The sequence below is a fragment of the Aplidium turbinatum genome, chromosome 12 (assembly GCF_918807975.1).
Source record: "Aplidium turbinatum chromosome 12, kaAplTurb1.1, whole genome shotgun sequence".
In the NCBI taxonomy this organism is placed as follows: Eukaryota; Metazoa; Chordata; class Ascidiacea; order Aplousobranchia; family Polyclinidae; genus Aplidium; species Aplidium turbinatum.
In genome coordinates this window covers 13,222,115-13,249,565 of record NC_137483.1, presented here as the reverse complement: position 1 = coordinate 13,249,565, position 27,451 = coordinate 13,222,115, and the positions used below count along the sequence as shown (strand labels likewise).

The window sequence follows — 27,451 nt, the reverse complement described above, 5'->3', positions numbered from 1 at the left end:
AGCATATTATGTTACGTCATAAACGGGCCCTCCATCCTTTTTTTTTGTCTCTTGTAAGAATCTCCTTCAGTCTCAAACCTCGCCTCAAGCCGGAAAAATAAATCAAAGTGAAATTTGGCTAAGTAGTGTAATAATTAAACGGGGAACGTATGCAAACAATAATGACTGTTAGCTATTTTTCAGTTCTTTGTGTTTTTAGATTCTTTGTTTTCAGTTAAAAGTAGATTATGAATTTACAATAAATATTTTCCTATGGATTTTGCCAAGAAACGTAAGCAGTAGGCCTTATGTTTGCTTTGCAGTGAAAGTGTTACCGAAATCGACCACAGATGTCTCACTAACTTCAGCAGCTATTGAAGAACATTACGCTAATTGTTGATAAATTCATTAAATACTGTTTTTGATCTCTATGCTTTAAACTTCAAGTTTACATTACATACGATTTATTTCTTGTCTAAGTAGATAAATACGCGATTAAAGTAGCAATTCGTGAATCCGGCCCGCCAAGTACTTCATTTTCCCATATCTGGCCCGCCGACTGGAGAAGTTGCCCGCCCCTGCCCTAGTATATAACACGACTTGGATTTTTGTCTGACACAAACAAAGAAATAAAAAAGGAAAAAACGTATTGTGTTTCTTTGTAGTGTAGCTGTGCGGATCGCACATCAGAGAAGACGGCAAAGCGTTGGGGGGTCTGGGGGAGAAGCCCCCAGCTCCTTGGATAATCGCAAAAAAATGCTTTTCTCAATGGAAATCTGTTTAAAGAGGCCCTAAAATGTGGCAATGAGACGGATATGTGACCTTCAAAGACATGTGGCAATGAGGTTATTCTTCCAGAAGCCCGAGGTCCACCTTCAACACCCAGAAGGTCCGGATTCGGATCGCGGTCTGCCAGTTGAGTAGCCCTGATATAGGCCGTTACCATTCTTGGTTTGCAGCAGCGGTAACTCGTCGTCGTGTGAGCCTCTGGGGCTGAGAGTTCATCTTTTTTACCACTCCAGATTCACGATATTTCCGGGCTATGCTGAAAGGCTACTAGAGAGCAGCCACTCTTTTGTTTCACCATCCAAGACACGCAGACCTTCCACTCCATTAAGTGTCTTGAAGATGGTGCAATCGTTGATGATGTGGTCTGCAGTCTGTTCCTCAGCACCACATCCACAAGTACAAAAAGCAGCCATTCCCCATTGGTGAATAGTTGATCAGAAAAGCCAAACACCCGTATGGAGACGGTTCAGGCGCACTCACACCTGTCTTTGTAGTGTCAGACCGGCTGGACGGGTGTCGGCATCGGGAAGGAACAAATGGAGTCTGGTGGTGTTTGACTTCCATTGAGAGTTCCAGTTATAGTCTGCCCAATTAGCCGCAGAAATGTTTTGTCCATCGCTTTCGTTGATCAGAAATTGAATGGGTGTCTTGATTTCAGTCTACGGGGGTGCTCTCTTGGGAGAGCAGAGATCTTGGAGTGGAGAAGAGAAGCGATAATCTGAGCAACTACTATAAATATAGGAGAAATAGAAATTCTGTCGCTAAAAATGTCAAAATATTTCAACTGAAAGAAAACTTAACAATTTCAAACTAACTGTGTTATAAACTTATAATATTTAGTTAGACCATTTCAAGCATATTTGAATACAGCGTTACCTTAACTTATTACTAGTTTAACACATCACACCTTGTTTAGTAGGCTACTTTTACTAAACTTATTTATTTCTGTAACGTTTTTCATTCCATTTTCAGGTGGCTGAGTTCGATGATCCCGTTGTTTTACTAAGCAATCCAAAGTCGCAGTTCTCTAAGATGGTCCAAGCAGCGTCCAACACCAAAGGCAAAGAAAATGTTGAACGTGAATGAACGTTGACATGTTCATTGTTCAGGTGTTTGCTTAAAACTGACGTTGTTGTTATTAATATGAAGAAAAGTTTCCATATTTCTATTCCATTCAGCTCGTAACTTCCTTATCATTACCGCACGTGCCATTAGGTTTAGGAAAGGTAGAAGCGACAAAACGCAACCGTTGAGACCTGCTCGATACCGAAATGAGAGAGTAAGTTGCAACACGATAGTACAGATGTTATTGGTGATATTGGGAATGCTGTATCTTTATAAACTCTACTATTCTTCAACCAATAGAACTATTTTTACTAAGTTATAACTTATCTTATTTTACAATGAGCTATTTGCGTTCGCAACCTTGTTTTATGCGTAATTACAAAACAAATGCAGTACACCAACTAAGTTATTTCGCCTACTGCCAGTGATGAGATTTTTAAGCACTTTTTTTCTTTGTTTACTGCGTGCATGAAATTTGTGCACATCCTTACGAATTGTGTGATGTTGCACGCTCTGTATTGCACAAGCCAATATGTTATACCTTCTTGCTTTGTGTCAGCATTTATGCTTCGTCAATGTGACCGAATACGAAATATGAAATTGTGTGCACCACGCGGCTGTACTAGTGTGTGAAATACAGACCAGGTCACTACAAGTGTGACGTCTACGGACGGGGTGATGACGCGATAATGTGAAGATGACGACCTTGCCATGACGCGAATGTATCACATTTGCCGAATGTAAAAACCATTAAGATTCCAGTTGGGTTGTGAACGGTGGGAAGATGTAAGATGTAACATTGTAGCTACAGTCAAAAGTCGGTTATGTTTTGACAAAACTCTCAATGCTTGATGGTGGCTGGCACAAACAGTGGCCCTCTTGCCTCCTCCTTCTTCGTTTATGAGACTTAGGGCAAGGATTGTTAACAATAGTAATAGTAGAAGCCAAAATAGTAGCCTAACAGTGCAACACTATGGTTGCAGCTGCTTTAAGAAAAAAAACCTAGTTTTAATTAGAGATCCGTTGCTAGGGACGTTGCAATCCCTATTCACAAATGCACAATGTAAGGAAATCGCAAAACTACGGATATAACGCAATGTGAGAAGGCGATCAAGCACTGTGAGGAATTTTGTTCTAAAGGTTATGAAGGGAGGCAAAAACGCCGCGAGAACCGCAGAAATGAACTCTGAGCCGGCGGGATTATACATATTCCAAAACCTTGAAGCAAAGCAAGAATGAGTGACGTCAGAAAATGTGAAAAATGACAAACTGTTTACGCGGCCACAGTACCAACGTTGTTAATCTCGTTTGGTTTGGTTTGAATCTTTATCCTCGGACTGACAAAGCCTTGATAGGTTATTCCTGGTAGTTTCGCACACTTGTATAGGCTATTAACGCAGGGCCGGTTACGGAAATTATTAGAAACAGTTTTAAGTTTCCGATTGTTGAAGTCTTGTTGCCGGGAAATTATTCCATTCATTAGGTGCCGCTGAATGGAGAGCAGTCCTTAGAATGTGTTGCTCAAGCGCACACCCCGAGAGTCGAACCAGCGCCGCTTGATCTTGAAGCTTCTTCGTTTACGAAGTCACGCACTAAGCAACTGAGCTATCTCGTGACGACACGTTTCTTAAAACTGTGGTTGCTCAGACCAGCACCAAGCCGAAAAAGAGTTATTAACACGAACAGGGCCATTGAGAGGACAATTTGAGCCCTATATCAATGAGATCCTCGGGCCCCAAATCAAACCACTTTTTAAAAAACGCACTATTTTTAAAGAATGCGCAGTGATTTCTTCAAGTTTGCAGGCCCCTTGGAAAGATTAGGCCACATGGTCCCTGAAATACCCCTGTCAACCCTACTGTGCACAACAAACTAATATAACCAAAGCGATAATTCCACAGTTTCAGCTTGTTTGCAATTTTGCGAAACACAATGCCACTAACGACACTTTAATTTCAACACTGATCGTTCAATTAGGATAGCCCACGTAGACTGATATTTACAGTCACGGTACATTGACTAAAGTTCGAACCGTAACGTTTACAGTTAAGTATCGGCCATGAACGGGACTTTGTTGCGCTTGGCGTATATTGCTTGAATCGCAAGGATTGATTTTCCTTTTGTTTCCGGAACGACAAAGTATACAAACGCCATGATTCCAAGAACCAATGCCAGGAATGGCAAAAATGCAGCAAAAGTGAGGTATATCTGAGAATAAAATAACTACAACTTTAGATTTTCTGCAAAGTATTAAACCACCTTAACAAAGTAGGCTAACCCATGGCTACCTAAAGATGCGGCCTGATTTGTCACATTTTGCAAAAATTTCCAGATTTTGCTAGCTTTGGGCGAATGTTTAAATACTTTTTTCTAAAAATTATATTTTTACGCTTTCTTTAGCCTACTGCTTTCCCCAAATGACACAATAGGTTTTAACATTCTCACATGTTGAAAAACAAAGAAAATTTGATTTCGAAGGTTTTAGTCAGACTGTTAATTTTTCAATAATTAACAGTCTGATTCAGCGTTTTTCAACTTACTTTTTCTCATTTGCTACTGCTTGCCAAAGGCAACAAAAAGTTTTTATATCATTAGGAGACAGCAAAAAGTAAAAACATCTCAGAAAATGTCAGTCAAACACTCGCAGTAGCTATAATCAAAAACTGCAAAATGTGACAAATCAGGCCACATCTCCAGGTGGCCATGGCTAACCTTAACAAGGTTTAGAATAAATTCATTTTAGTTATCAGAATATGGTTATAAAAAAATTGTTAGTAAATCTTTAAGCTGTTTCTTAGCGCAATCTTGTTATTAGAGTAAAGAATTCCAGAAAGGATAAATGGGACAGAAAAAATATCCTTCGGTACTTACAAAGAGATACTGCGATATGAATCCAACTACAGCAAAAGATGTCCACAAACAAAATACTCCAATTGTTATTGCTGCTGGTCTAGAGGACTGGTCCAACAATTCAGGAACAATAATATATACAACGGGGGCTGGACCCACACAGAAGCCGTAAATGAATCCTGTAAAACATTTGCGTAAGTCGGAGGAAGCATTGCAGGTGAACGGTATAGCAGAAATCAATAGGTAGCCTAGGCTATAGAGATAGTGTTAACTTTTCATTTTCGGCAGGGGTAGAAAAATGAGGTTTCTGTGGCGTGGAATGTATTTCAGGATTCCTAAACTTTTTTGATTGTTTTGAGTCTTTGTCCTCGGAATAACAAAGCCTATGACAGGTTATGCCTTGCAGTTTCAAATACTTGAAGAGGCTTTTTACGCAGGGTCGGTTTCCAAGATAGCCTGATAGGCAGAGTGAAGTTTCCTCTTGTTGTTGAAGTGTTGTTGTTTGTTGTCTGTGAATTATTCTATTTATGAGAAGCCGGTGAACGAAGAGCTGTCTTGAAATGTGTTGCTCAAGCACGACTTATCCACTGCACGTTGCCACTGGGCAATACTCAGCTCTTCAACACATGATCTAAATCTATAGCTTACACATGGACACTAGAATATTTTTAGCATTTTGAAATTAGATTAGTATCATACCGAAATTAGAGCTATTCAAATTTTTACAAATTTGGCTAGAATTAGAGCTACCTAAGTTTTCAAAAATTAAAGATGAATTTAAAGTAGATTAGAATTAGTTTGACGCAGTTGTCCCATATCCAGACAGCAATATATCTGTCATTTTTACGTTAATATAACATCTGCAGACGTTAAATCATTGTAAAAATGACGGATTTTACTGCCTGGAGAATAATGACGACTATCTATTTCTTTTGATTGCACTTCTACACATGCTATCGAGGTGAAGGAAATTCTTCTTTTAATGTGCAATACTGTACCATGATAGCCCAGCCAACGCATTTCAATTTAGGTATACTACCGTAAAGTTTTAACAGTAAGGATTACTAACGTACTAAAGTAACCGTAAAGATTTAACTAAAACCTAAACTTAGGAATTGTTTCTATTGTACAAATTTATGTTTTGCACCACATAACAGACTAATATTTGGCAGAAGCAGCTGCAAAGATTTATGCCCAACAACAACATGTATAAGTGGCAAGCAAAACGAAAACAAACTACATAAAATTAAATTAATTTGAAAAAATTCTTACCAACAGCAGCAACAACACTGACATAAGGAAACCAAGAAACTGTAGTATTCAAGCCCGATGAAATGGTGTAAATTATCATGCATATGCTAATTATTCCATAACCACATAAAAGAATCGTTTTTCTTCCAAATCGTTCAATCAAAAAGCCCTAGAAAATAAATATGGTGTTAAGAATTTCCGTTCGCCCTTGTATAGCCTATTGTAGCGCATTCATTTTCAATATCTTGCGCAATTGATCACACCATGGTTTAGGTTTGCTCACGGCAATTCAAGCATCTCTAGCTTAAGTCGGTGTTTTTGATTTTAGCTGCCTGCTGGCCGGATATACAGTAGATCTGTGTTTTTAACAGTATTTGATAATCGCATTCTTATAGCGTTCATTCTAAAGTGCATTGTTTTAATAAACCAAGTAAAAACTCACAATTTGTTAGTAGGCAGAAATTTCCAAACCACATAGATATTCATGCATTTTTAAATAATAAAACCGTCGTTGATTAGTTTTCAGACACAATGCTTTTTAATTGCCTCTAAATGTATAGTTTTGTTTCAAATTTTCGCTTTAATTGCTGAAATCTTGGCAAATCCTCCACTAAAAATCGAAGTTTACTGTTTTTAAGGCATTTTTAAAAGTTATTAAAACTTAGGCCTATTGTATTGCATCAATGCTTTGTTTGGATGGACAAAAATAAAACATTTTACAATTCATTCACGCATGTTTCAAATGGAGCAGGTCCTACTTCTACGGAAAGCTACAGGACTACTGTATATAGCCTACACTCTTTTGCAAAGCTACGGTATTTAATAATAAGATCCCCTTTGCTATGTTAATAAACATTCAGCATCAAAATAAGTTTTTTACTCAAAAGATGAAAGTATCCTCCTTTGATCAACGAACCATGAACTAAATTAACAAAATGTTTTTGTGAAGATCACATTGTAACTTGTCACCAACCGAGCAAAATGCAACTAAGATTTGGCCGATCAAGACTCCAATGGAAACGTAAGGAATAATAGCTCTTGCAATCCCAGCAAGGGCAAATACTTCGCTCAGGAAAAACTGTATAGCATTGATCCCGCATATTTGAAAGGCAGACATGATGACAATTGTGGATAGAAGTTGCCATCTCACTCGACGACTGGTAATCACCTAAAAAGGCCAGTTGAGTTTAAATAACACAAAATGATCCGTAGGGCTTGCGTTTGCTTGAACAAGATGCTGTGTAATAGAAATGCCAACCTTTGCAAAAATAACAAGCAAGAAAATACAAAGGCAAAAATCTCCAAAATTCTATGAATTGACTAGCAATAGAGACCTAACTTACAAAACGCTTCATTCAAGTGGTAGCCTATACTCTATATCGCATGCCACAGCAGCTTACTTGTCTGATTGACATCACTTTTATTTCAGAAGCTTTTTTTGCCTGCTCCTGTAAAGCTAGTATTTCAGAGCTGACGTCATCCACGCCTCGAAGTCTCTGAAGGACTTTGGTTGCTTCGACTGGGTTGGATTTATCCAGAAATAACTCTCTGTTATGTTTCAATGTTTAAAGTAAAACCTGAACAGTTGTGGCTAATTGATAAATCACTGCTTTTAATTTAGTTCTGTGCCTACAAACAGGTTTTTATACATACGACTTTCCCTTATCAGAAAATGGGAACGACATTGCACATTAGCACAGAAACAAGTTTCTACTATGATCTTCATATTTACATGCTCAAAACTGATAATATCAAAACAAATTAAAGGAATACATTTGCATTAGAAATATAAAGCTGGAATTACCCAAGAAGGCTAACACATGCATAGCCTCAGCAGCCGCATAGGTTATGGTGGCCTATTGATAACAAATCATTGTGTTTTACCTCGGACTTTTTGGAAGCAAAGGAGAATAGAGCAGGAAAATCACTGCAGGGGCTCCTGATATTGCAAGAAGATAAGGCCAGCCATGACTTGAACCAAGAATCTGAATAAAACAATTTTACAGCTCAGTTACTTTGACGGTTAACAAGCTAGTATAAAATAACCACTATCTAGAGACAAAGATACAACCAATTGGTACCAACTAGCACATAATCATGTAAATTGGCATGAAAAAGGGAAGGCTTACGCTCTGCAGTGGGCTCTCACAGGCTGAAAATGATGATGATAATGAGAGACAAAGAACTCGATTAGTTTTTGTTTAAGCTCACAACGCATTTTTCAAATTTAAATTGTATGGACTTTCCATCAATTTCAACTTCAAAGTGCGAAGCATTATGAAAAGTATTTAAAATTCATCATGAAAATTTTTATTGTAGCAATTGCAAGCAGCATGGTTTAGGTTAAATATATTTCAAACTCATTGTTTCTTAACCTCGCAGAACGTTGAATCAATGTCAAAAGAAGGGATTGTGTTCACTGAGTACAAATTTAAGTTCGAAGCTTGATTTGTCTACGTTAGAAAAGATATTTAAAGTCAATGATAAAATTAACCGAAATCTTTTGAAAAATAAATGAAAATCATCACTTGTTTCAATCCAAGGATATTTCCAAACGCTATTCCAGTAACTACTGCGACAGTAAATAGGCTTCCTGCCCGACCCCTCCTGTGACTGGGCATTACTTCGGAAACGTACATGGGTCCCACTCCTGCGTATTTGAAAATATTAAATTTACCACATAGAAGTTTGAACAAATAATATAGTTTTTTATGAAGAATGTTTCATATTCAAGAAATACAGCAGTAGGCCTACAGAGATAGGCTGTTGATGTGTTTACTTTGTGATCCATATTCCAACTACCAAAGAGCGACTGATTAGGATTTCAAGCATAGTGATGCTGAAAAGAATCCAATTTTTAGGTAAAATGGCCAAATAATAGAAATCAGCTGGATTCTTAGTTATCAGATTGACCCAAAAGCTGGACTTCTATCGGCACCAGACAGCAGTATGCTTGGAATCCTTCCTTTTAGGCTGTCAGTTTTTAAACTTTAACTTTTTGACCTTTTTAATGCTAAAAGCTAGCGACGCATGAGCTGTATGGTAGGCCTATAAGTAAGTCTACTGTATACCATCAAAGATCGTGCATTTATGGCAAAACGAACAAAAAATTAAGTGGAGTTTTAAATTGCGCATTCAACAAAACATTGCAAATAGAAAGATTGTATGCAAGAGTAATTACAGTTTACTATGACAAAGAGTTTTGTCGTTCGTATAAAAAAATTGACATTTCAAATGGTAAACCATTCATATTAATCGCTTTGACAGGGATCCAAGAGGTATTTTCGGACCCGAGATGATGTTAGGGTCCGGAACTAACCTGTAGCAACGGCACATTCAAATCCAAGTAACAGTCTACCAACGATGATGCATTCGAAAGAGTTGACGACCGCAGAAATCCCCATGAGAAGTGAAGCAAATACGCAGACAAACTGTAATAAAAAAGCGCATACGAAAGCATAATTATTCTATTGAACGCAACTAGCTTCAGCAGTCAGCACATTTCTACATTGTGTCAGGCCGTGATTGTGTTTCGATTTTGATTCACAGTTGCTGCTTAACTGTCGTGCATATTGCTTTCATAATCTCCAGACAGCAAAATTCGTCGTTTTTATATTGATACAACGTCTGCAAACGTTGAATCAAGGTAAAAACGACGGATTTTGCTGTCTGGGAGTACATTTTCAGCCCTTGCTTTCTGTGGCTATGCTAGCTACTGACATATATTTTTCGTTTTGATAATTGGAAATAAAACATGAAACTGGCGTCAGAATTAAGCTAAAGTAGTCGTCTATGGAGCTTATGAAGGTACGTTTGCAACCTGGATATAAATCAAAGTGTTCCGTCTTCCAAACCTAGCAACCAGCTTTCGTACAAATGGAGAGCCGATCATTCCACCAATAGGAAACATCGATACCGTTAAAGCCCACAAAAAATTTAATGTTCCATCATCTAATGGTCCGCCGCGTGAGATCTGTAGTAAAGACAACAACATTGTGCAAGCATTTCATTATTTCGGTCTAGTTTTTTGGGAGGGCAATAATGAAAGAGACTTTTTTATTTGCACTCGACACAACCTCAGCTAGCAGAGGGTCCAGGGGGGCATTTGCTCAACTTTGGTTCTTAAATGCACACTTGAGTAATTAAGGTGTTGAAATAAACACGAGAATTTCGTGTATCAGTTAATTAATCCAGCTTCAATTTTAAGGCACATTGCATTTATATCAGTAAGTTACAAGCCACTTCCTGCCTCATAGAAGTGCAAATCGTTGGAAGCCGTACACAAACTACCTAAAATACCAACCATAAAAGATTTTAACCAGTGTGGATGATGACAAAACCACAATATGGTTAGATCCATTTTCTCTTTTGTGTCTCGTCACAACCGCAACAGTGTTTAATAGTTAAATACCGGGATAAATCGAAAGAACTTTTATGCATGAACGCATAAGCCTAGAACAGGCATGGTACACGAAGAAAAAACAGATGTGACTTGATCGAACACCGGCGTGCGAAAATTTTTCCCACGAGATTTCTGTCTCATTTGCATATTTTGGTAAAAGTTTGTATTAAAACCGTGTGAATGCAACATTTTCTCCTTGGCACGGTTGGTTCAGTGATTTCATCCTCCGCCTATTGTTCGTGAGAACGAGGGTTCGACGCCCGTCGAGGTCAAACTTTTTTTCTTCTTTAAATTAATTTTTGCGGTGCACAAGAGCTTTTCAAAAAAAGTAGGGTTAAGGAAAGCTTATATTTTATTATCATTGCAGAATTTCATTGGGAAATAGTTATTTCGCAATCTGAATCAACCAATCTCTCAAAACACTTTCGGAAAATCTTACTTTTAGAGTGACTAGAATCAATGAGACAGAAAGCTCGTGGGAAAAAAATTTCGCCACTGGCGCCTGGTTGAGCGGCTACCTGAACAAACGAAACGTCATCAACACAATAGATGTGAAACCAACCGTAAATGACTGATTGTAGAAGTTTCGAATAGGAGTAACAGCAGCATTAATTGTTCCAATGCTGTATCCGTAAGGAAATAAAAGACAAAATGGAGTAAATATGGATGTTCCAAATGCGTACCACGTAACCTCCTGCCAAAACAGCAAAAACGTTACGATCGTCATTGATATGTTTTGTTCATATCAATTGTTCTGGCAAATCATATCCGCACCGTAACTAGGCCCACTGGATTTTACTGCTACAAAAATTTTATTTCAACATGTGTGAAGAGGAGACAATAAATTGCACAGTGAAGGTAGACTTCTGATGTTAGCAATCGGCCATTATAGCTTAGGGCTTAGGCTGAGCTACATAGTATACAGCCATACAACATGCTTATAGTTTACATCAGTGGTTCTTAAGCTTTCATAATTTGTGACCCCTGTTCACCAATACAAATGTACTGTAGTAGAAACTTGCAAAATTTAAAGCCAAAGAGCTTGACGCTATCGATGCGAAACTTGTTCTCAGTCGAAGAAACGAATCAAAATCAAATAAAAACAATCAAAATATAGAACAAAAACGAAAGGAATCAAAGTTAAAGATTCATACTACCCTAATTGTTGATGCAATAAATCAGACAATTAGTACAAAATTCGCTTGTGAAATCATCTGAGAAGGCCTTTTATTTTCTCTGTCTTGGACAGGAGATAGGGGACTCAAGGTACGGTAATAACTTTGATGATTATTTAAAGTTGCTGAAGTTGGGTCTTGTCTTTGGGTGTTTTTTGGAGGGTGACACTAGTGAGGGCCTACACTCCTGGTCTCTAAAACCTCGTGGCCCTCTTAGGGGGACATGATGGGTACCGGTTTAAAAACACTGGCTCACACAATTGGCAATTTCAATCAAATTGCGCAGATTTAAACAATTTTTTTGCACTCCCACAAATATTTTAATCCTACAAGGCTATATTCGTCTTAATTTTGAGTTTAGTCGCTTCTGCCTTTTCTGAATGTCTGCTCTGTTTGGCATGTAAAATTTTCGCTATGATGGCCAGAAATACTAAACTAAATATTTCCGCACAAATCGTACAATTCCAAAGTAATCGCGTATGCGTCAGAGCAGCCACGTAACATAGGCTTATGCAGAAAATAAAAAAAATTAATACTTTGCACTATTTTTAGCACAATGTTTCGTGATTAAACGAATCATTGAGTGAGCAATTTTTGATACGTGTAGGCTCCATTGATTCGTCAATGCGTTACACTACCCATGGTTCTCGCAAGCTACCAACCGTGGTGTAAGTAACCAATGTAGACCTGGCGCACACTACACGCACATCTGCCTTCTCAACCAGTAGCCTAATCCTTTCAACTAAAATCACATAGGCCTAACAATTAAGCACAACCTACCCTTTTGAACATCTTTTTATTGCAATATTTGGTACAACTGACAATTTTTAATTCCTCATTGCATCTCACAAATATACCTTTGCAACCTAAACGTCGTAACAGTAAGAAAAGACCAAATGCTAGAATCGTAGGCAAACATTCTTAGCAGAGTGCACAATAGATCCATTGAAAGAATTCCCATCCAAGCATGTTGCTTTGCTCATGCAAGAGGAGCGTAATTTGATTGATGGATTTGTAAAGATGATTTCTGACTTCAGCTGGTAAGCTATGCTGCAACCATGCACCTGCAAGCATTTAGTTTGTAACTCTGCATAGGCGAATACATTGTTGCTTCATCCCATATGACCAAACAAAGCCAAGCACGGTGCTTCTAAATACGAAACATGCATACATTGTTTGTCGTGTTGGGAAGCCGAAGTTATATTTTAGAAAATTACACAAAATATTGCCTGGAGTTCTGCTGCTCTAATACTTTTGTAACCACAATAATACTTAATTGTATGATTAATTTTTCTAGGTGCTGTTGCAACAATGTTGCTGATAAAAGCAAATACAAAAGACACCCGCTGGTGTTGATAAACAACCACACAAATGGCCTGCAGCCAGGACCTTATAACAAATATCAATAACATTTTAAGTTTTCCATTCTATCCGCTGCTGACTTTAGTTTAGCCACTGCCAATCTAAAAACTTGCGTAACACAATCTGGACCTTATAACAAATATCAATAACATTTTAAGTTTGCCATTCTACCCATTGCTGACTTTAGTTTAGCCACTGACAATCTAAAAACTTACGTAACACAATCTGCCTCCAATGCATCACATACAGGCTAGTGCAATGTGAAAATGCCTTGTCATGAACACGCAGCGGAAATGCTTCAATGGTCGAGTTTTACACGCTGCTTGTGTCCGATTGAAAAAAGTAAAACGAAGTTTCTTGGGAGTTTAACTCCAAAATTTATCTAAAAAATTGAAAAAAAACGACACCTAAACATTTTTTCATTAAAATTTATCTTAAAATGTTTATGTATATAGAACTGTTATATCAGCCTTTTCACTCATTGTAAAAGCTGTCAATTTGGTCGTTTTTCGTTTATTTGTTTACCGTTCAAAGTTTTTGTTTGATTGCTTAGTCTTATCATTGAAGCCTATCGCCCTACAATATTATGTCGCTTTTACTTTTTTCTAGACCTCTGCTATGTTTGTCATATATTGTTTCTTTCGTTGTGATGGTCAGAAATAAAAACGAACTGAACTGAATATATAGGCTAAGATTCTATTTGAATAAGGACCTTCTGATGATCCTCCTTTAGGTGAAACAGGCTGTCAAGGGTTTAGTAGTAATAACTCTATATTTGATTTAGGCTACAAATGATGTACCGTAGGCTTAATCTTCTTTTTTTTACTTCTTACACCCGTTATGCTGCTACAAACTGTTTAGAGTAGATGTGACTATATAAACAAGACACAAGAATGATTCAAAAATCTTGCTCAAACAGAAAAGAAAGCATTACAGTAGAATGATAGGTAGGGGAGCCATGTCTACAGTAAACCACCTTGCAGGTAGAAATAGGCCTAGGCAATGTAGGCATAGTTGCAATAGCACCATGTGAAAAAATACAACCTTAAATTGAACGTTTCAATGTGATAAATTTATTATCCCCTAACATGCACGATGCCAGCTTGTATCACAGCGGATAATAAGCTATTATGGCTTATAAGTTAGCCATAAACTTTTACAAACGCAGTTGACGAAGTGTGAAAATATTTACTTCCATATCAACACAGATAAGCAAAGTACTGTTGATGAAAAGAGAATGATAAAAGTACCGGAATGCTCAAGAGAAACTCATTGCTTTGTTATTGAGCAGCCGTGAGTTTTCTGCGAAATGAAATCGAAAACAGTCAGTCACACAATTTCAAAATATTTTCTTTCACGAAATTGTTCTGATATAGGCTACTCACTCAAACCTGTTTTAAAAGATATTTTACGATAACCGCATTCTTTTCACTTACAAGTGCATTGAGCGTACGATATTAATGTTGTACGCTGCATACTATATTGTTTATCACTTTTTTTTTTTAATATTTATGCGTTTTGAATGCAATATTTTTTCCAGCATTTTACCACCCCAACTCATGTTCTCTACTTTACGCAGGATTTAAAAATAGTAGGTCCTATCATTTTTGCCTTGGGTATGACCCGGATTCGAACTCATCCCTTCCAGAAGCAATTGTAGCAACAATAATCAGTCGGCCACTGGGCTTGTAATAAATTTCTGATGAGAAACTTCATGTTTGTCAGTTTCAAAAGTTAGTTCGGGAGCACTCTTTCTAACACAGCACCTTTGATGTGGAAATCTACAACAAAATCGCCAAAGCACCTATCTTCTTCTGTAGATTGAAGTTTAACGTGTGTAAGACTTCACCCTTTTTTATGCGTGAAGTCTCGACTATAAGAAACACGGAAGACATGTGAACTACTTCCACTTTTCCTGCCTCCGAAAACTCTTTAAGATTCGATGGCAAAACAAAGTTTCAGACACCGAAGTTCTCAGTAAAGCAAACATGCCCAGCACTTTCACCATCATAAAGAAGGCACAAATTAGATGGGCAAATTACTCCTACCGGATGCCAAACCATCGCAATCCAAAACAAATATTGTAAGAAGAACTTACTGACGGCAAACGCCAAGTGGGTGGTCAAAGAAAACGCTTTAAATACACGTTGAAAGCCTCCATAAAAAAATTCTCTATCGATGTTGATTTTTGAGAAGGCTCAGCTGCAGAACGATCAACATGGCGCAGTCTTATTTCTAAAGTTGCACAATCTGCCGAGAAACAGCGTATACGCCGTTGCTGTCAAATAACGGGAACAGCGCAAGACTCGAGCTGAACAAGAACTCCAGCCAACCGTCTTTCCTGTACCCACAATTGAGTCTTAATCACATCGTAGCTTATACACAGTATATTGTAGAACGTAGATATTGTTCAATAAAGAAAGCTAAAAAACCAACCAATCAATCATTTTATTTTTTGTCATTAACGCGTCCGGGACAAAAAAGATACTAACTACAAAAATCGATATAGACCTACCAGCACGTTAATGAACGGGAAAAGGTGGCAAAACCTTGAAAGGTTTAAAACGTGCCTGAATGGAAAATCATGTAGTAGGCTATATATCAGTAGTTAACACGGCCACAAAACCCAAAAAACAAATAGCAAAAACAAAAATAAAACAGAGAGAAGCACACATGTAGTAATGAATGACAGCCTAATGAAAAGTGTTGTGGATTGAATTTTCCAGTTCCAATATTGATGTGGATGAGCAGTCATAATAATAATAATAGGATGAAGAAAGAAAACCGGACATAAAAGAAACCCATCCTCAGGCAAAAGCCCGTTTCGATGCGGCCCAGGAGAGCAGGTAAAACAAAGAAAAAAAACGGCCAAATTGACAGCTTTTGCAATGTGAAAAACTGATGTCACACTTCTACGCAGTATAGAAATTAGATAATGAGCATTTTGAAATGAATTTAAATAAAAAAAAGTTTATATATTGTTTTTTACAGCTTTTAGTTGAATTTTGGAATTGAATTCCTAAGAAACTGCTTTGTACTTTTTTCTTCTCTCGTGTTGTCGCTATATGTCAGGGCATCCGTTGGTTAACCACTGCCTGGTGTCGTCATCGATAAAAACTAGGCCTTCCATTCCATGAGGAGGTCTGTATAGCCGGCAATCCTTGATAATGTGGGCTGCTGTCTGCAGTAGCGTAGCCAGGAATTTTGAAAGGGGGGGACACCCAGCAGCGGGGGGTCTGGGGGGCCTCTCCCAGAAAATTTTGAAAAATTACATTGAATTTGGTGCATTCTGAGAGCATTTTCAACAAAAATGTGGGTATGAATATTCCTGTAAAATGGTGCTGTCCGGTGGCATAGCAAAAGCATTAGATCATGTTTTTTTCGGTATTTTTCGGAAATAAAGCTAAGTCTTTATGTTTTCTAGTTGCTACTTACAGGCTGAGATATTTCAGTGTTTGGTATTGGCAAAACTCGCTCTTTTAATGCAGATTTGTTTAAAATTAGGCAATTTTTTTTTAGACTGAAAGCATCATTCTCAATATCGTGACGTCACACGCGTGCCAAAGGGGGGGTTGTAACCCCCAAAACCCCCCCTGGCTACGCCACTGGCCGTCTGCATTTCACCACACTCACAAGCAGCACTCTCTGCCAAGCCCCAACGCAACATGTCTGCACCATAGCGTACAACACCAGTGAGCAAACGGTTACGCCTTGATGAGGCAAGTCTAGAGAGGCCATGGCCCAGCTGGTTCTCAGGCGGGGATCTGAATACTTGGCGAAGTGGGGATGTGCTGCTTGACCATTGTTCACACCACGCCTCGTGGCACCACTGTTTGCTAGGGCTTCCACCAGAGGCTGCCAGAAGGTCTTGTGCAGCGCGTACAAATGGCTTTCTTGATTTTAGCCGCTGCTTTGGTGATATTTCTGCGTGGTTGTGTGTAGCAGTAACTAGCAGATGGCCGGGGTTTAGGTTTGTTTCAATTGGATACAATTAAGCAGCGTGATAAAGCTTGATTATGTCTGCACATTGCACACGCTGCAGGCTATGTAGCCAAATGCAGTAGATGTGGATTGTGTTATGTAAGTTATAAAACTGTAAGTTGCTGAATTCAGCAGTGGATAGAATAGAAAACTTAAAATGTTGATGATATTTGTTATAAGGTGCTAGTTGCAAGCCATTTGCGTGGTTGTTCATCAAAAACAGCTGGTAGGCCTATCTTTTGTATTTTCTTTCATCAAGAACAGTAGCTAGAAAAAAACTAATTATACAATTAGGTACTGTAACGGTAACCTATTATCATGGATACAAAAGTATTGAAGTGACAGAACTGCAGACAACATTTTGCCTTAATTTCTGAAAGTTACTTTGGCTTTCCAACACGACAAACAATGTCTGCTGCATGTTTCGTATTAAAAGCACCGTGCTTGGCATTGCTCGGTCATATGGAATAAACCAGCAATGTTTCCGCCTATATAGCCTACAGTAGAGTTACAAACGAAGTGCTTGCATGTGCTTGTGGCAGTGTAGCTTACCAGTTGAAGTCAGAAATCGCCTTTGCACATCCATCAATTAACTTACAGCATGAACAAAGCGACATGCTTGGGTGGAGATTTTTTTAATAGACATATTCTGCACTCTGCAAACAATGTTTGTCTATGATTCTAGCATTTGGTATTTTCTAACTGTTCTGACGTTTAGGTTGCAAAGTTTTACTTTTGGAATGCAAGAAAGAACTAAAAGTTGTGACTTTTACCAAATATTGCCGTTAGAAGATGTTCAAGAGGGTAGGTTGTGGTTAATTGCAGAAATATGTTAATTGTTATGAGACTTTAGTTGAAAGGATTGCTGGCTGCGAAGCCAGCAATATTACGTAGAAAATAGAAATGTGATAGTTTAGTATTTGTGGCCTTGTGGCCATCACAGCGAAAATGTTACATGCCAAACAAAGCATACATTCAAAAAAACGTAGAAGCGACAAAATCAAAAATTAAAACAAATAACCGAGTGGGATTAAAACATTTGTGGGAGTGCAAAAGAAAAATTTGTTTAAACACGCGCAATTTGACTGAAACAAATGTTGAAATAAACTTTTGTAGCAGCAAAATCCAGTAGGCCTAGTTACGGTGCGGATATGATTTGCCAGAAGAATTGATATGAACAAAACATATCAATGACGATCGTAACGTTTTTGCTGTTTTGGCAGGAGGTTACGTGGTACGCATTTGGAACATCCATATTTACTCCATTTTGTCTTTTATTTCCTTACGGATACAGCATTGGAACAATTAATGCTGCTGTTACTCCTATTCGAAACTTCTACAATCAGTCATTTACGGTTGGTGTCACATCTAGTGTGTTGATGACGTTTCGTTTGTTCATGTAGCCGCCCAATCAGGCGCCGGTGTTCGATCAATTCATATCTTGCTTAGAAAAGGGAAAATGATATTGTGGTTTTGTCATGCTACACAGCACACTGCTTTCGATCTTTTGTTGTGCATTAAAGAAGGAAAACAAAATAAATTGTAGATTTGTAGGTCGTTTGTCTGCCCAGCTTCCAGCGACGACCTTCCATGAGGCAGCAATAAGTGGCTGGTGCGTGATAGGCTACGTGACCAAGTGCCTCCCTAAATCTGCTACTGGCTGAGGTTATGTCGAGTGTAAATAGAAAAGTTTTGTCATTGACCAAAAAAGAGACTTGAATGACACAATGCACTGCTTGCACAATGTTGTCTTTACTACAGATCTCACGCGCCGGACCATTAGATGACGGAACATTAAATGTTTTGTGGGCTTTAACGGTATCGATGTTTCCTATTGGTGGAATGATCGGCTCTCCATTTGTACGAAAGCTGGTTGCTAGGTTTGGAAGACGGAACACTTTGATCTATATCCAGGTTGTAAACGTATCTTCATAGGCTCCATAGACGACTATTTTGTTAGCTCAATTCTGAGGTCAGTTTCATGTTTTATTTCCGACCATCTAAGTGAAAAATATTACCACAAGGGGCTGTCCATAAAAGACGTCCGCCTTTAAGGGGGAGAAGGGTTGCAATTTGCGGATTTTGCAGACAATCGATAAGGGTGGTTGGCCTAAGACTGATGGAGGGGAGCAACTTCTTGCGGATTCCTGCTAGCAGAGCAAACGCCAGGTTTCATGAAATAAAGAAAAGGTTAAACCGACCATGATGACAAGTCCAAAACTAGTTTTACCCTTAATGGATTTTTCACACATCATTCGGAGCATTTTCATTTCTGCAAATTAACTTGAACTTACACCTATTGCTGTTTTTTTTTTATCAAAGTTGATCCTATGACCAATTGACCATGCCATAAAACTTCTTACGATATTTTTAATGGGCTAACACGGTAAAAACAAAAATTGATTTCGTAATGTTGTTGATATTTTATGAAACACTTACACAATGTCCAATACAATTGTAATCTACCCCACTGCAAATTACCGATTTATATTCACGGTTAACAGTCCCACCCGCTTATTAGGTCCAAAATCGTCCGGTTCTAGGTGGGCTTAATAAGTGGGAACTACTCTTTCCTTAAAATGCTATAGGCCAGCTACCAGTGTAGATCATTTTCCCTGTATGGATGTGTTCCATCCGGGATATTTTCTATTTGGGATATTTTCCATTCAAGATTTTTTGTTCTATTCGGGATATTTTCTTTCTGGATTCTTTCTTTCTGGATTTTTACCTACAGTCGTTTTAATAAGTTAATCTTTGCCTATCTCTGTTTCTTTTTCCTTGTAGGCCTACTATGATCAATAGTCAGGCCCGTAGCCAGCCGGGGGCGAGGGGGGCCTCGCCCCCCTTGGCAAAATCCCAACATTCTCGAGCAACAGCTACAATTATAATGATTCAATTTTTTCGCCCCTCCCCCCTAAAAAAAGTTGCCCCCCCCCTTGCTCTGCGGTCTGGCTACGGCGCTGTCAATAGTGTAAATTTTTCTAAATCCCCAAGTCTTTGAATATGCCTTACAAATTTCATCTGGCGTCTTCTATAACTGCACTGTCATTGATCTTTTTTCTGTTTTTTTTCCAATTCCAGAACTTTGTTATTACTTTTCTTTTCAATCCAAGAGATCTTCAACAATAATGGAATAATAATGATTTCGTATGTTTTTTTATTATAGTTTGTCTGCGTACTTGCTTCACTTCTCATGGGGATTTCTGCGGTCGTCAACTCTTTCGAATGCATCATCGTTGGTAGACTGTTACTTGGATTTGAATGTGCTGTGGGTATAGGTAAGTCCTGAGCGGTAAAATAACCCCGGGTCCAAAAATACCCTTGGATCTCTGTCAAAGCTATTATCGGTCGACGGTCGGTATGTTTTACAGGCCAAATGAATGGTTTACCATTTGAAACGTCAATTTTGTAATGTACCTTCAGCTAATAAGGCCCACCTAACTTTGATTGCTCATATTTCACAATTTCTTTTATAATATTAGTTCATACATGGTAGGAGTATAGTGCTGGTAAGTATCTACCAATTATTTAAACTTGAACTTCATTTGTTACTTCTAATTCAATTTAGCCTATAGCAAATACAAAAAATGAGCATCCGGGCCTTAATACTCGCATGTATAGTATTAAATGCAAAAGGCTCAAAAACCACAAAATTTATACTTTTCATTGAAACAACGCACAGAAGCACATTAAAAAAGTAACAAAGTCTTTTGTGTGTAAAGCAAACGTCATTTTCAGCAAAACCTAATTAAGTAATTATTCGCTCTTTCGTAGGCTAGTTGAAAAGTGGATTTCAAAGTAAACGCATCGTCAGCCTATCTCTGTAGGCCTACTGCTGTATTTCTTGGATAGGAAACGGTTTTCATGAAAAACTATATTATTTGTTCAAATTTCTATGTGGTAAATTTAATATTTTAAACATGCAGGCGTGGGACCCATGTACGTTTCCGAAGTAATGCCCAGTCACAGCAGGGGCACCGCAGGAGGCCTTTTTACTGTTGCAGTAGTTACTGGAATGGCGTTTGGAAATATCCTTGGATTGGAACAAGTGATGATTTTCATTTATTTTTCAAAAGATTTAGGTTAATTTTTTTTATTGACTTTAAATACTTTTCTAACGTAGACAATTAGACATATCAAGCTTCGAACTTAAATTTGTACCCAAGCTTAACTCAGTTAACACACTCCCTCCTTTTGACATTGATTCAACGTCCTGCAAGGCTGAGAAGCTATTTAACCTAAACCATGCTGCTTGCAATTGCTACAGTATAAAACTTTCATGATGAATTTGAAATACTTCACATGATGCTTCGCACTTTGAAGTTGAAATCGATGGAAAGTCCTCAAAATTTAAATTTGAAAAATGCGTTGTGAGCTTAAACAAAAATTAATCGAGTTCTTTGTGTCGAGATGGTGGTTATTTTATACTAGCTTGTTAACCGTCAAATAACTGAGCTGTAAAATTGTTTTATTCAGATTCTTGGTTCAAGTCATGGCTGGCCTTATCTTCTTGGAATATCAGGAGTACCTGCAGTGATTTTCCTGCTCTATTCTCCTTTGCTTCCAAAAAGTCCGAGGCAAAACACAATGATTTGTTATTAGTAGGCCACCATAACCTATGCAGCCGGCTGAGTTCATGTATAACTGGTAGCATTCAGTTCAATTGATACGTTTAGGCAATTCCAGTTTTATATTTCTAATGCAAATGCATTCCTTCAAGTGTGTTCTGATATTTTCAGTTTTGAATTTTATGTAGGCTAAATATTAAGATCATAGCAGAAAGTTGTTTTTGTGCTAAATGCAATTTCCCATTTACGCATCAGTGGGAACATCTTATGTATAGAAGCCTGTTTATAGGCACAGAACTAAATTAAAAGCAGTGATTTATCAATTAGCCACAACTGTTCAGATTTTACTTTAAACATTGAAACATAACAGAGAGTTATTTCTGGATAAATCCAACCCAGTTGAAGCAACCAAAGTCCTTCAGAGACTTCGAGGCGTGGATGACGTCAGCTCTGAAATACTGGCTCTACAGGAGCAGGCAAAAAAAGCTTCTGAAATAAAAGTGATGTCAATCAGACAAGTAAGCTGCTGTGACATGCGATATAGAGTATAGGCCTACCACTTTGCCTTGAGTGAAATGTTTTGTAAGTTAGGTCTCTATTGTTAGTCAATTCATAGAATTTTGGCGATTTCTGCCTTTGTATTTTTTGCTTGATATTTTTGCAAAGGTTGACATTTCTATTACACAGCATCTTGTTCAAGCAAACGCAAGCCCTACGGCTCAATTTGTGTTATTTAAACTTAACTGGCCTTTTTAGGTGATTACCAGTCGTCGAGTGAGATGGCAACTTCTATCCACAATCGTCATCATGTCTGCCTTTCAAATATGCGGGATGAATGCCATACAGTTTTTCCTGAGCGAAGTATTTGCCCTTGCTGGGATTGCAAGAGCTGTTATTCCTTACGTTTCCATTGGAGTCTTGATCGGCCAAATCTTAGTTGCATTTTGCTCGGTTGGTGACAAGTTACAGTGTGATCTTCACAAAAACATTTTGTTAATTTAGTTCATGGTTCATTGATCAAAAGTGGATACAGTAATTTCATGTTTTGAGTAAAGAAAAACTTGTTTTGATTCTGGATGCCGACGAAACATTGTTAAGCGAATCTTATATTTAACTTAATAGCTTAGCAAAAGAAGATAAGCCTATTCTGCAGTTCATGGTTTCTCTATTTGAAACATGCATGAATGAAATGTAAACTAGTTTTTTGCCCATCCAACTTTCAAGCTCGGCCTTGATACAATACACGAATACAGTACGTTTGTCAACTTTTAACATTACCTTAAAAAACAATAAACTTCGGTTTTTAGTGAAACTAATAGGAATGGAGAATTTGGTAAGATTTCAGCAATTAAGAGGGTGTTTTCGAAATAAAAGTAAGGCTATTGAAAAGTATTGTGTGAGAAAGCACACCAGTTGCTTCATGTCCTTACAACTTGGTGAAATGCGAAGAAGTGTTGTATTAAAAACGCTATCACAAACAAAAATCCTTTGCCAAAGAATATGGATTGCTACGAAAATTTTAGTTAATTGTAATTTTGCTGGTTTAGTTTAATCAAGAACAATCTTATCAGACCTTAAAAAAATACTGCATTTGTGCATGCTCTTTCTAAATAAGCCTATTGTGCTGTTTTGGCTGTGTGTCCGTCATCACAGAAATGGAACACCAGATATTGTATAGGACGATAGCTTACATGCTTCATTGAAGCCTTGGATTCCTCAAAAAGACAGGATCAACAGATGGATAGGACGAGGTATCTTGGCCGTGCAAAAGAAACGTAAAAACAACATGTGTAGAATAACGAAGAAAAGATCGGAGTGGAGGGAAAAAATGCGATGGACACTGGACAGATTGAACAAAGAAAAGAGAACTAATATCTTAATGAAGAAAGTCAGCCACCAGCACTACTGAAAAACAAACCGAGCATGGTTGATGAGAATTTTATCTACCCCAATTTATCCTACGCTTTTTTATTATTGAATAAAGCATCAATATCGATGTGTTTTGGAGATTTTTGCCTACTAACAAATTGTGAACTTTGGCCTGGTTCATTACAATCAAGTACTCCTAAATGGACATTAAAAAAATGCCATTACCAAATGATGTCAAAACGACAGATCTATCTACGAACAGCAGCAAGCTAAAACCAAAAAGACTGAGTTTAACTGTGTCGTGCTAAGCTAGTCATAGTGCTACTAATTTCGCAAGAAATTGAAAACTTTTGGTACAACAGTCAATATACAAGGTCAGTGGGAAATCCGTAACACGATGTTTGTTTTTCTAGGGCTTTTTAATGGAACGATTTGGAAGAAAAACTACTCTTTTATGTGGTTATGGAATAGTTAGCATATGCATGGTAATTTACAGCATTTCATCGGGCTTGAATACTGCAGTTTTTTGGTTTCCTTATGTCAGTGTTGTTGCTGCTGTTGGTAAGAATATTTTCCAAAATACTTAAATTTTATGTCATTTTGTTTTGCTCTTCCGTTTTTCTGGTTAAGTTGAAATCTTTGCAGCTGCTTCTGCCAAATACTAGTTCATGATGTCGTGCAAAACATAAATTTGTAAAATAGAAACAATTCCCAGCTTCAAATTGTTGCTACTACACTAATTGTAGACAGAGAAGAGAAAGTCACCAAGCAACAAAGAAGGTCACCTCTCTACCAAAATTGTACAATTGTAGCCTATTTGTTAATGAAATTGGTAATGTAGCATACACATTGAAGAAGTCAATGCACTTATAGAGTCCTACTTACAGTAGAAAGCCGACGTTGAAATGCGTTGGTTGGCTACTTGGCTATCAGGTTGGTGCAGTATTATACATAAAAGAAGATTTTACTTCAGATGGATAACATGTGTGGAAGTGTAATGAAAAGAAATGGATGAGAGTCATCACCCTTTATTTGAATAATAATATTACTATTATTGGTGGGTCATAGATGGTATTAACGTCATACACGGGGGAGGTGGCAGTCACTTCAACTTGGTACATGTGTGATCTGTGACGTCGTGATAATTGTATCTATAATAACCGTATTCATAATATTCAATTTAAATATCTTGCCGTCACACGGGTGACGGGTCTCATATGGGGATGACTCCCACCTCGCCTTGGCTGCGCTACTGTATAGATTTAGATCAAGTGTACAAGAGCTAAATGTTGCCATGTGGTCTAAACCTGCAATATAGGTAGGCTAAATCATGCTCATACGTTGAAAGTTTAACAATCCATTCTACATCACAAAAACCTCATTGAAAAGCCTACCCTGTATTGCTACTTCACTGAAATTTTCTACCCCAGCCGAAAATGAAAAGTTAACACTAAAGCCTATTGATTGTTCCAATACCGTTCATTGGCAATGCTTGCTTCGACTTATGCAAATGTTTTACAGGTTTCATTTACGGCTTCTGTGTGGGTCCAGCCCCGGTTATATATGTTATTGTTCCTGAACTGTTGGACCAGTCCTCTAGACCAGCAGCAATAACAATTGGAGTATTTTGCTTGTGGACATGTTTTGCTGTAGTTGGATTCATATCACAGTATCTCTTTGTAAGTACCGCGCGGTTCATTTTTTCTATACCATTAATTTTTTCGAGAGTTTTTATTGTAGTAACAAGGTTGTCTTAAGATCTTTTCACAACTATATTCCGATAATACAATTTGGGTAGAGAGGTAACTCTTTTAAACCATAAACAGACATAACTCAGCAACAACACTACATTTAACACTATAAAAACAAAAAAACAATAAGCGAACGTTTTCGGCTAGTCATATAATAATGTTAAATGTAGTGTTGTTGCTGATCTATGTCTGTATATTCTGATAAGCTTAACTAAAATAACTTTATTCTATGCCTTGTTAAGGTTAGCCTACTTTGTTAAGGTGGTTTAATACTATGCAAAAGACTTAAAGCTGTAATTATTTTATTTTCAGATATACCTCACTTTTGCTGTGTTTCTGCCATTCCTGGCATTGGTTCTTGGAATCATGACGTTTGTGTACTTTGTCGTTCCGGAAACGAAAGGAAAATCAATCCTTGCGATTCAAGCAATATACGCCAAGCGCAACAAAGTCCCGTTCATCGTGGATACGCAAGTGTAAACGTCACGGTTCAAACTTTAGCCTATGTTACCTACCGTGCCCGTAGGCTAATGAAACGACCACTGTTAAAACTAAAGTGTTGTTAGTCGACTTTTTCTTTTGCAAATTTGCAAACAAGGTGAAAGTGTGGACTCGTCGTTTTGGTTATATGAGCTCGTTCATTTGTGCAACTAAGAACATAATAAAAACAATGTTTTTGGTGTGGTAAAGCGTAACCTGTGCCTGTAGCCCAGTTGTTTTCAACCTTTTCGTCTTGGCGGACCCCTTCGTGCGAGGCCCTTTTATATTTGAAACAGCGCACTAAGGCGTCACAAAGCGCAGTTTGAAATTCGCTGTAATATAGACCTACAAATAAAGCACAACCACTTTTTAAATGTCGTAATTTATCAATCACGTTGCAAACTCGAAAACTTTTATAGACCCCCTGAAAAAGTCTTGTGACCCCTGGTTGAGAACCGCCGTTACATTCTATCTATTTTTGCACAACGTTTAATTCGTTTCATGTACTTTCAAAAAAAATTTTGGCTTAGGTCTAATTTCTTTATGTTTTGAATACACATCAAATTAAGTTACTAGGCTAGGAGCTTGTTTCACTTTATTAAGATCATCAAAAGGAACAGAAAAAATTGCAAAAATAATAAATCGGTACGTAATAGTTGAAAAGGTAGCTTTCAGAATCTATCCTTAATCATAGACTACTTCAAGCAGTCTATGCCTTAATGTTGTATGCGAAAAAACATATTTCGATCAAAACAAAACAACATTTGATAAATTATTTTCAAACTAATCGCGTGCCGTCAGTCACGTGCTTATACGTACGGCATAAAGCACTTTGCAACATTGTTCAAGCAAAGTTGTGTAAACTATTCAGATGACTAACTAAAGCAACTTCGGAAAGTCCTTTGCAATTTGCATAAATTATACAGTACAATAGATTGAGTTTCGCTTTAGCAGCACGTTCGTCGCTTGCATCACAATGTAAAATGTAGATACAGTTTGTACGCGTCAAGGAAATAAATTGACGACGTCAGCGTTAACGCGAATTGCCTAAAAACTTCGCGGCGTAAAGTACTGTGTAAGCTCATGGACTTCTAAATAGTAGCATCTGGACTGGAAACTCATTGGGCAACAGTAGGCCAAACAGTTGGTCCAACAGTTGGCCAACAGTGGGCCAACAGGGTTAGTTACTTGGCTGTTGGCCCACTGTTGGCCAACTGTTGTACCAACTGTTTGGCCTAATGTTGCCCACTGAGTTTCCAGTCCAGATGCTACTATTTAGAAGTCCATGGTCAGCTCTTAAAGAAACTGACGGCGTCAGCGCTAATTTCAAGCCAGTTACCAGATCAAGAAGTGCTATCTTAGATTATATCGGAGAGCCAGATGTCACCATCAAAAGAGCCATATGTGGCTCGCGAGCCTTACGTTCCGGACCTCTGGGATAGACCATCAACTGCTGGCATATCAACGGGTTCTTTATCGTTAGTGCACCATTCTTGTGTATTCGACTTCTAACGAGATTGGTTTTTGAGACTGTCTTTTCTCCACTCAGACTAACCCAGGATATGATAAACAAACATGAAACTGCATAACTGAATGGACGAACAGCTGCCACAGAAAAAGATTGTTTAAATAAAAATAAATAAATTGCTATCAGTCTAAAAGTCAAAACGTCAAACAAAATTTAACTCTCATTGCGAAACGAGATTTTTCATGAAAACGAAAAATGAGGCAAAGCGCGTGACGCTTACAATCGGCAAAATACTTGACGGCGCTATCACTTTCGTCAACTAAAAAATAAACTGACGGCGCTAGCCTCTGCGTTAACGTACAACACTGGATATTAACGACCTGTTTCAGCCTGATGCTGCGAGTTCGCTGTGGAAATAGCTAATTGCACTAGCATTCGGAACACAGTTCTTTAGTCATGTG

General features: G+C 38.0%; 3 protein-coding genes across 4 annotated transcripts in view; 2 read left to right on the top strand and 1 right to left on the bottom strand.

Annotated features, from left to right (window-relative positions):
• LOC145781439 (ATP-binding cassette sub-family C member 5-like) overlaps window positions 1-2,437 on the top strand; it is a 29,384-nt gene extending 26,947 nt beyond the window's left edge. The window contains exon 26 of the mRNA XM_082593221.1: window positions 1,741-2,437. Coding sequence (XP_082449347.1) covers window positions 1,741-1,854 — 114 coding nt within the window. The 3' untranslated portion in view covers window positions 1,855-2,437. The remainder of the gene's footprint in view (window positions 1-1,740) is intronic.
• LOC145781138 (solute carrier family 2, facilitated glucose transporter member 5-like) overlaps window positions 1-26,013 on the top strand; it is a 177,474-nt gene extending 151,461 nt beyond the window's left edge. Inside the window, exons 2-12 of one of the 2 annotated variants that reach the window (XM_082592900.1) lie at window positions 17,573-17,658; window positions 18,078-18,209; window positions 18,616-18,768; window positions 20,021-20,132; window positions 20,781-20,902; window positions 21,331-21,431; window positions 21,793-21,940; window positions 22,179-22,373; window positions 23,705-23,852; window positions 24,813-24,970; window positions 25,355-26,013. In XM_082592900.1, coding sequence (XP_082449026.1) covers window positions 17,647-17,658; window positions 18,078-18,209; window positions 18,616-18,768; window positions 20,021-20,132; window positions 20,781-20,902; window positions 21,331-21,431; window positions 21,793-21,940; window positions 22,179-22,373; window positions 23,705-23,852; window positions 24,813-24,970; window positions 25,355-25,522 — 1,449 coding nt within the window. In that variant the 5' untranslated portion in view covers window positions 17,573-17,646 and the 3' untranslated portion in view covers window positions 25,523-26,013. Of the gene's footprint in view, window positions 1-17,524; window positions 17,659-18,077; window positions 18,210-18,615; window positions 18,769-20,020; window positions 20,133-20,780; window positions 20,903-21,330; window positions 21,432-21,792; window positions 21,941-22,178; window positions 22,374-23,704; window positions 23,853-24,812; window positions 24,971-25,354 lie in introns of those variants that run through there. The other variant, XM_082592901.1, reaches the window with a different exon arrangement.
• Window positions 3,736-12,456, bottom strand: LOC145781441 (solute carrier family 2, facilitated glucose transporter member 5-like). The gene is made up of 11 exons (XM_082593222.1): window positions 12,292-12,456; window positions 10,899-11,030; window positions 9,755-9,907; window positions 9,254-9,365; window positions 8,463-8,584; window positions 7,819-7,919; window positions 7,335-7,482; window positions 6,908-7,102; window positions 5,956-6,103; window positions 4,705-4,862; window positions 3,736-4,041 (listed from the first exon to the last, which is right to left on the bottom strand). The coding sequence occupies exons 1-11, from the start codon at window positions 12,301-12,303 to the stop codon at window positions 3,880-3,882; spliced, it is 1,443 nt and encodes a 480-aa protein (XP_082449348.1). The 5' UTR covers window positions 12,304-12,456; the 3' UTR covers window positions 3,736-3,879.
• Window positions 26,014-27,451: the final 1,438 nt, after the last annotated feature.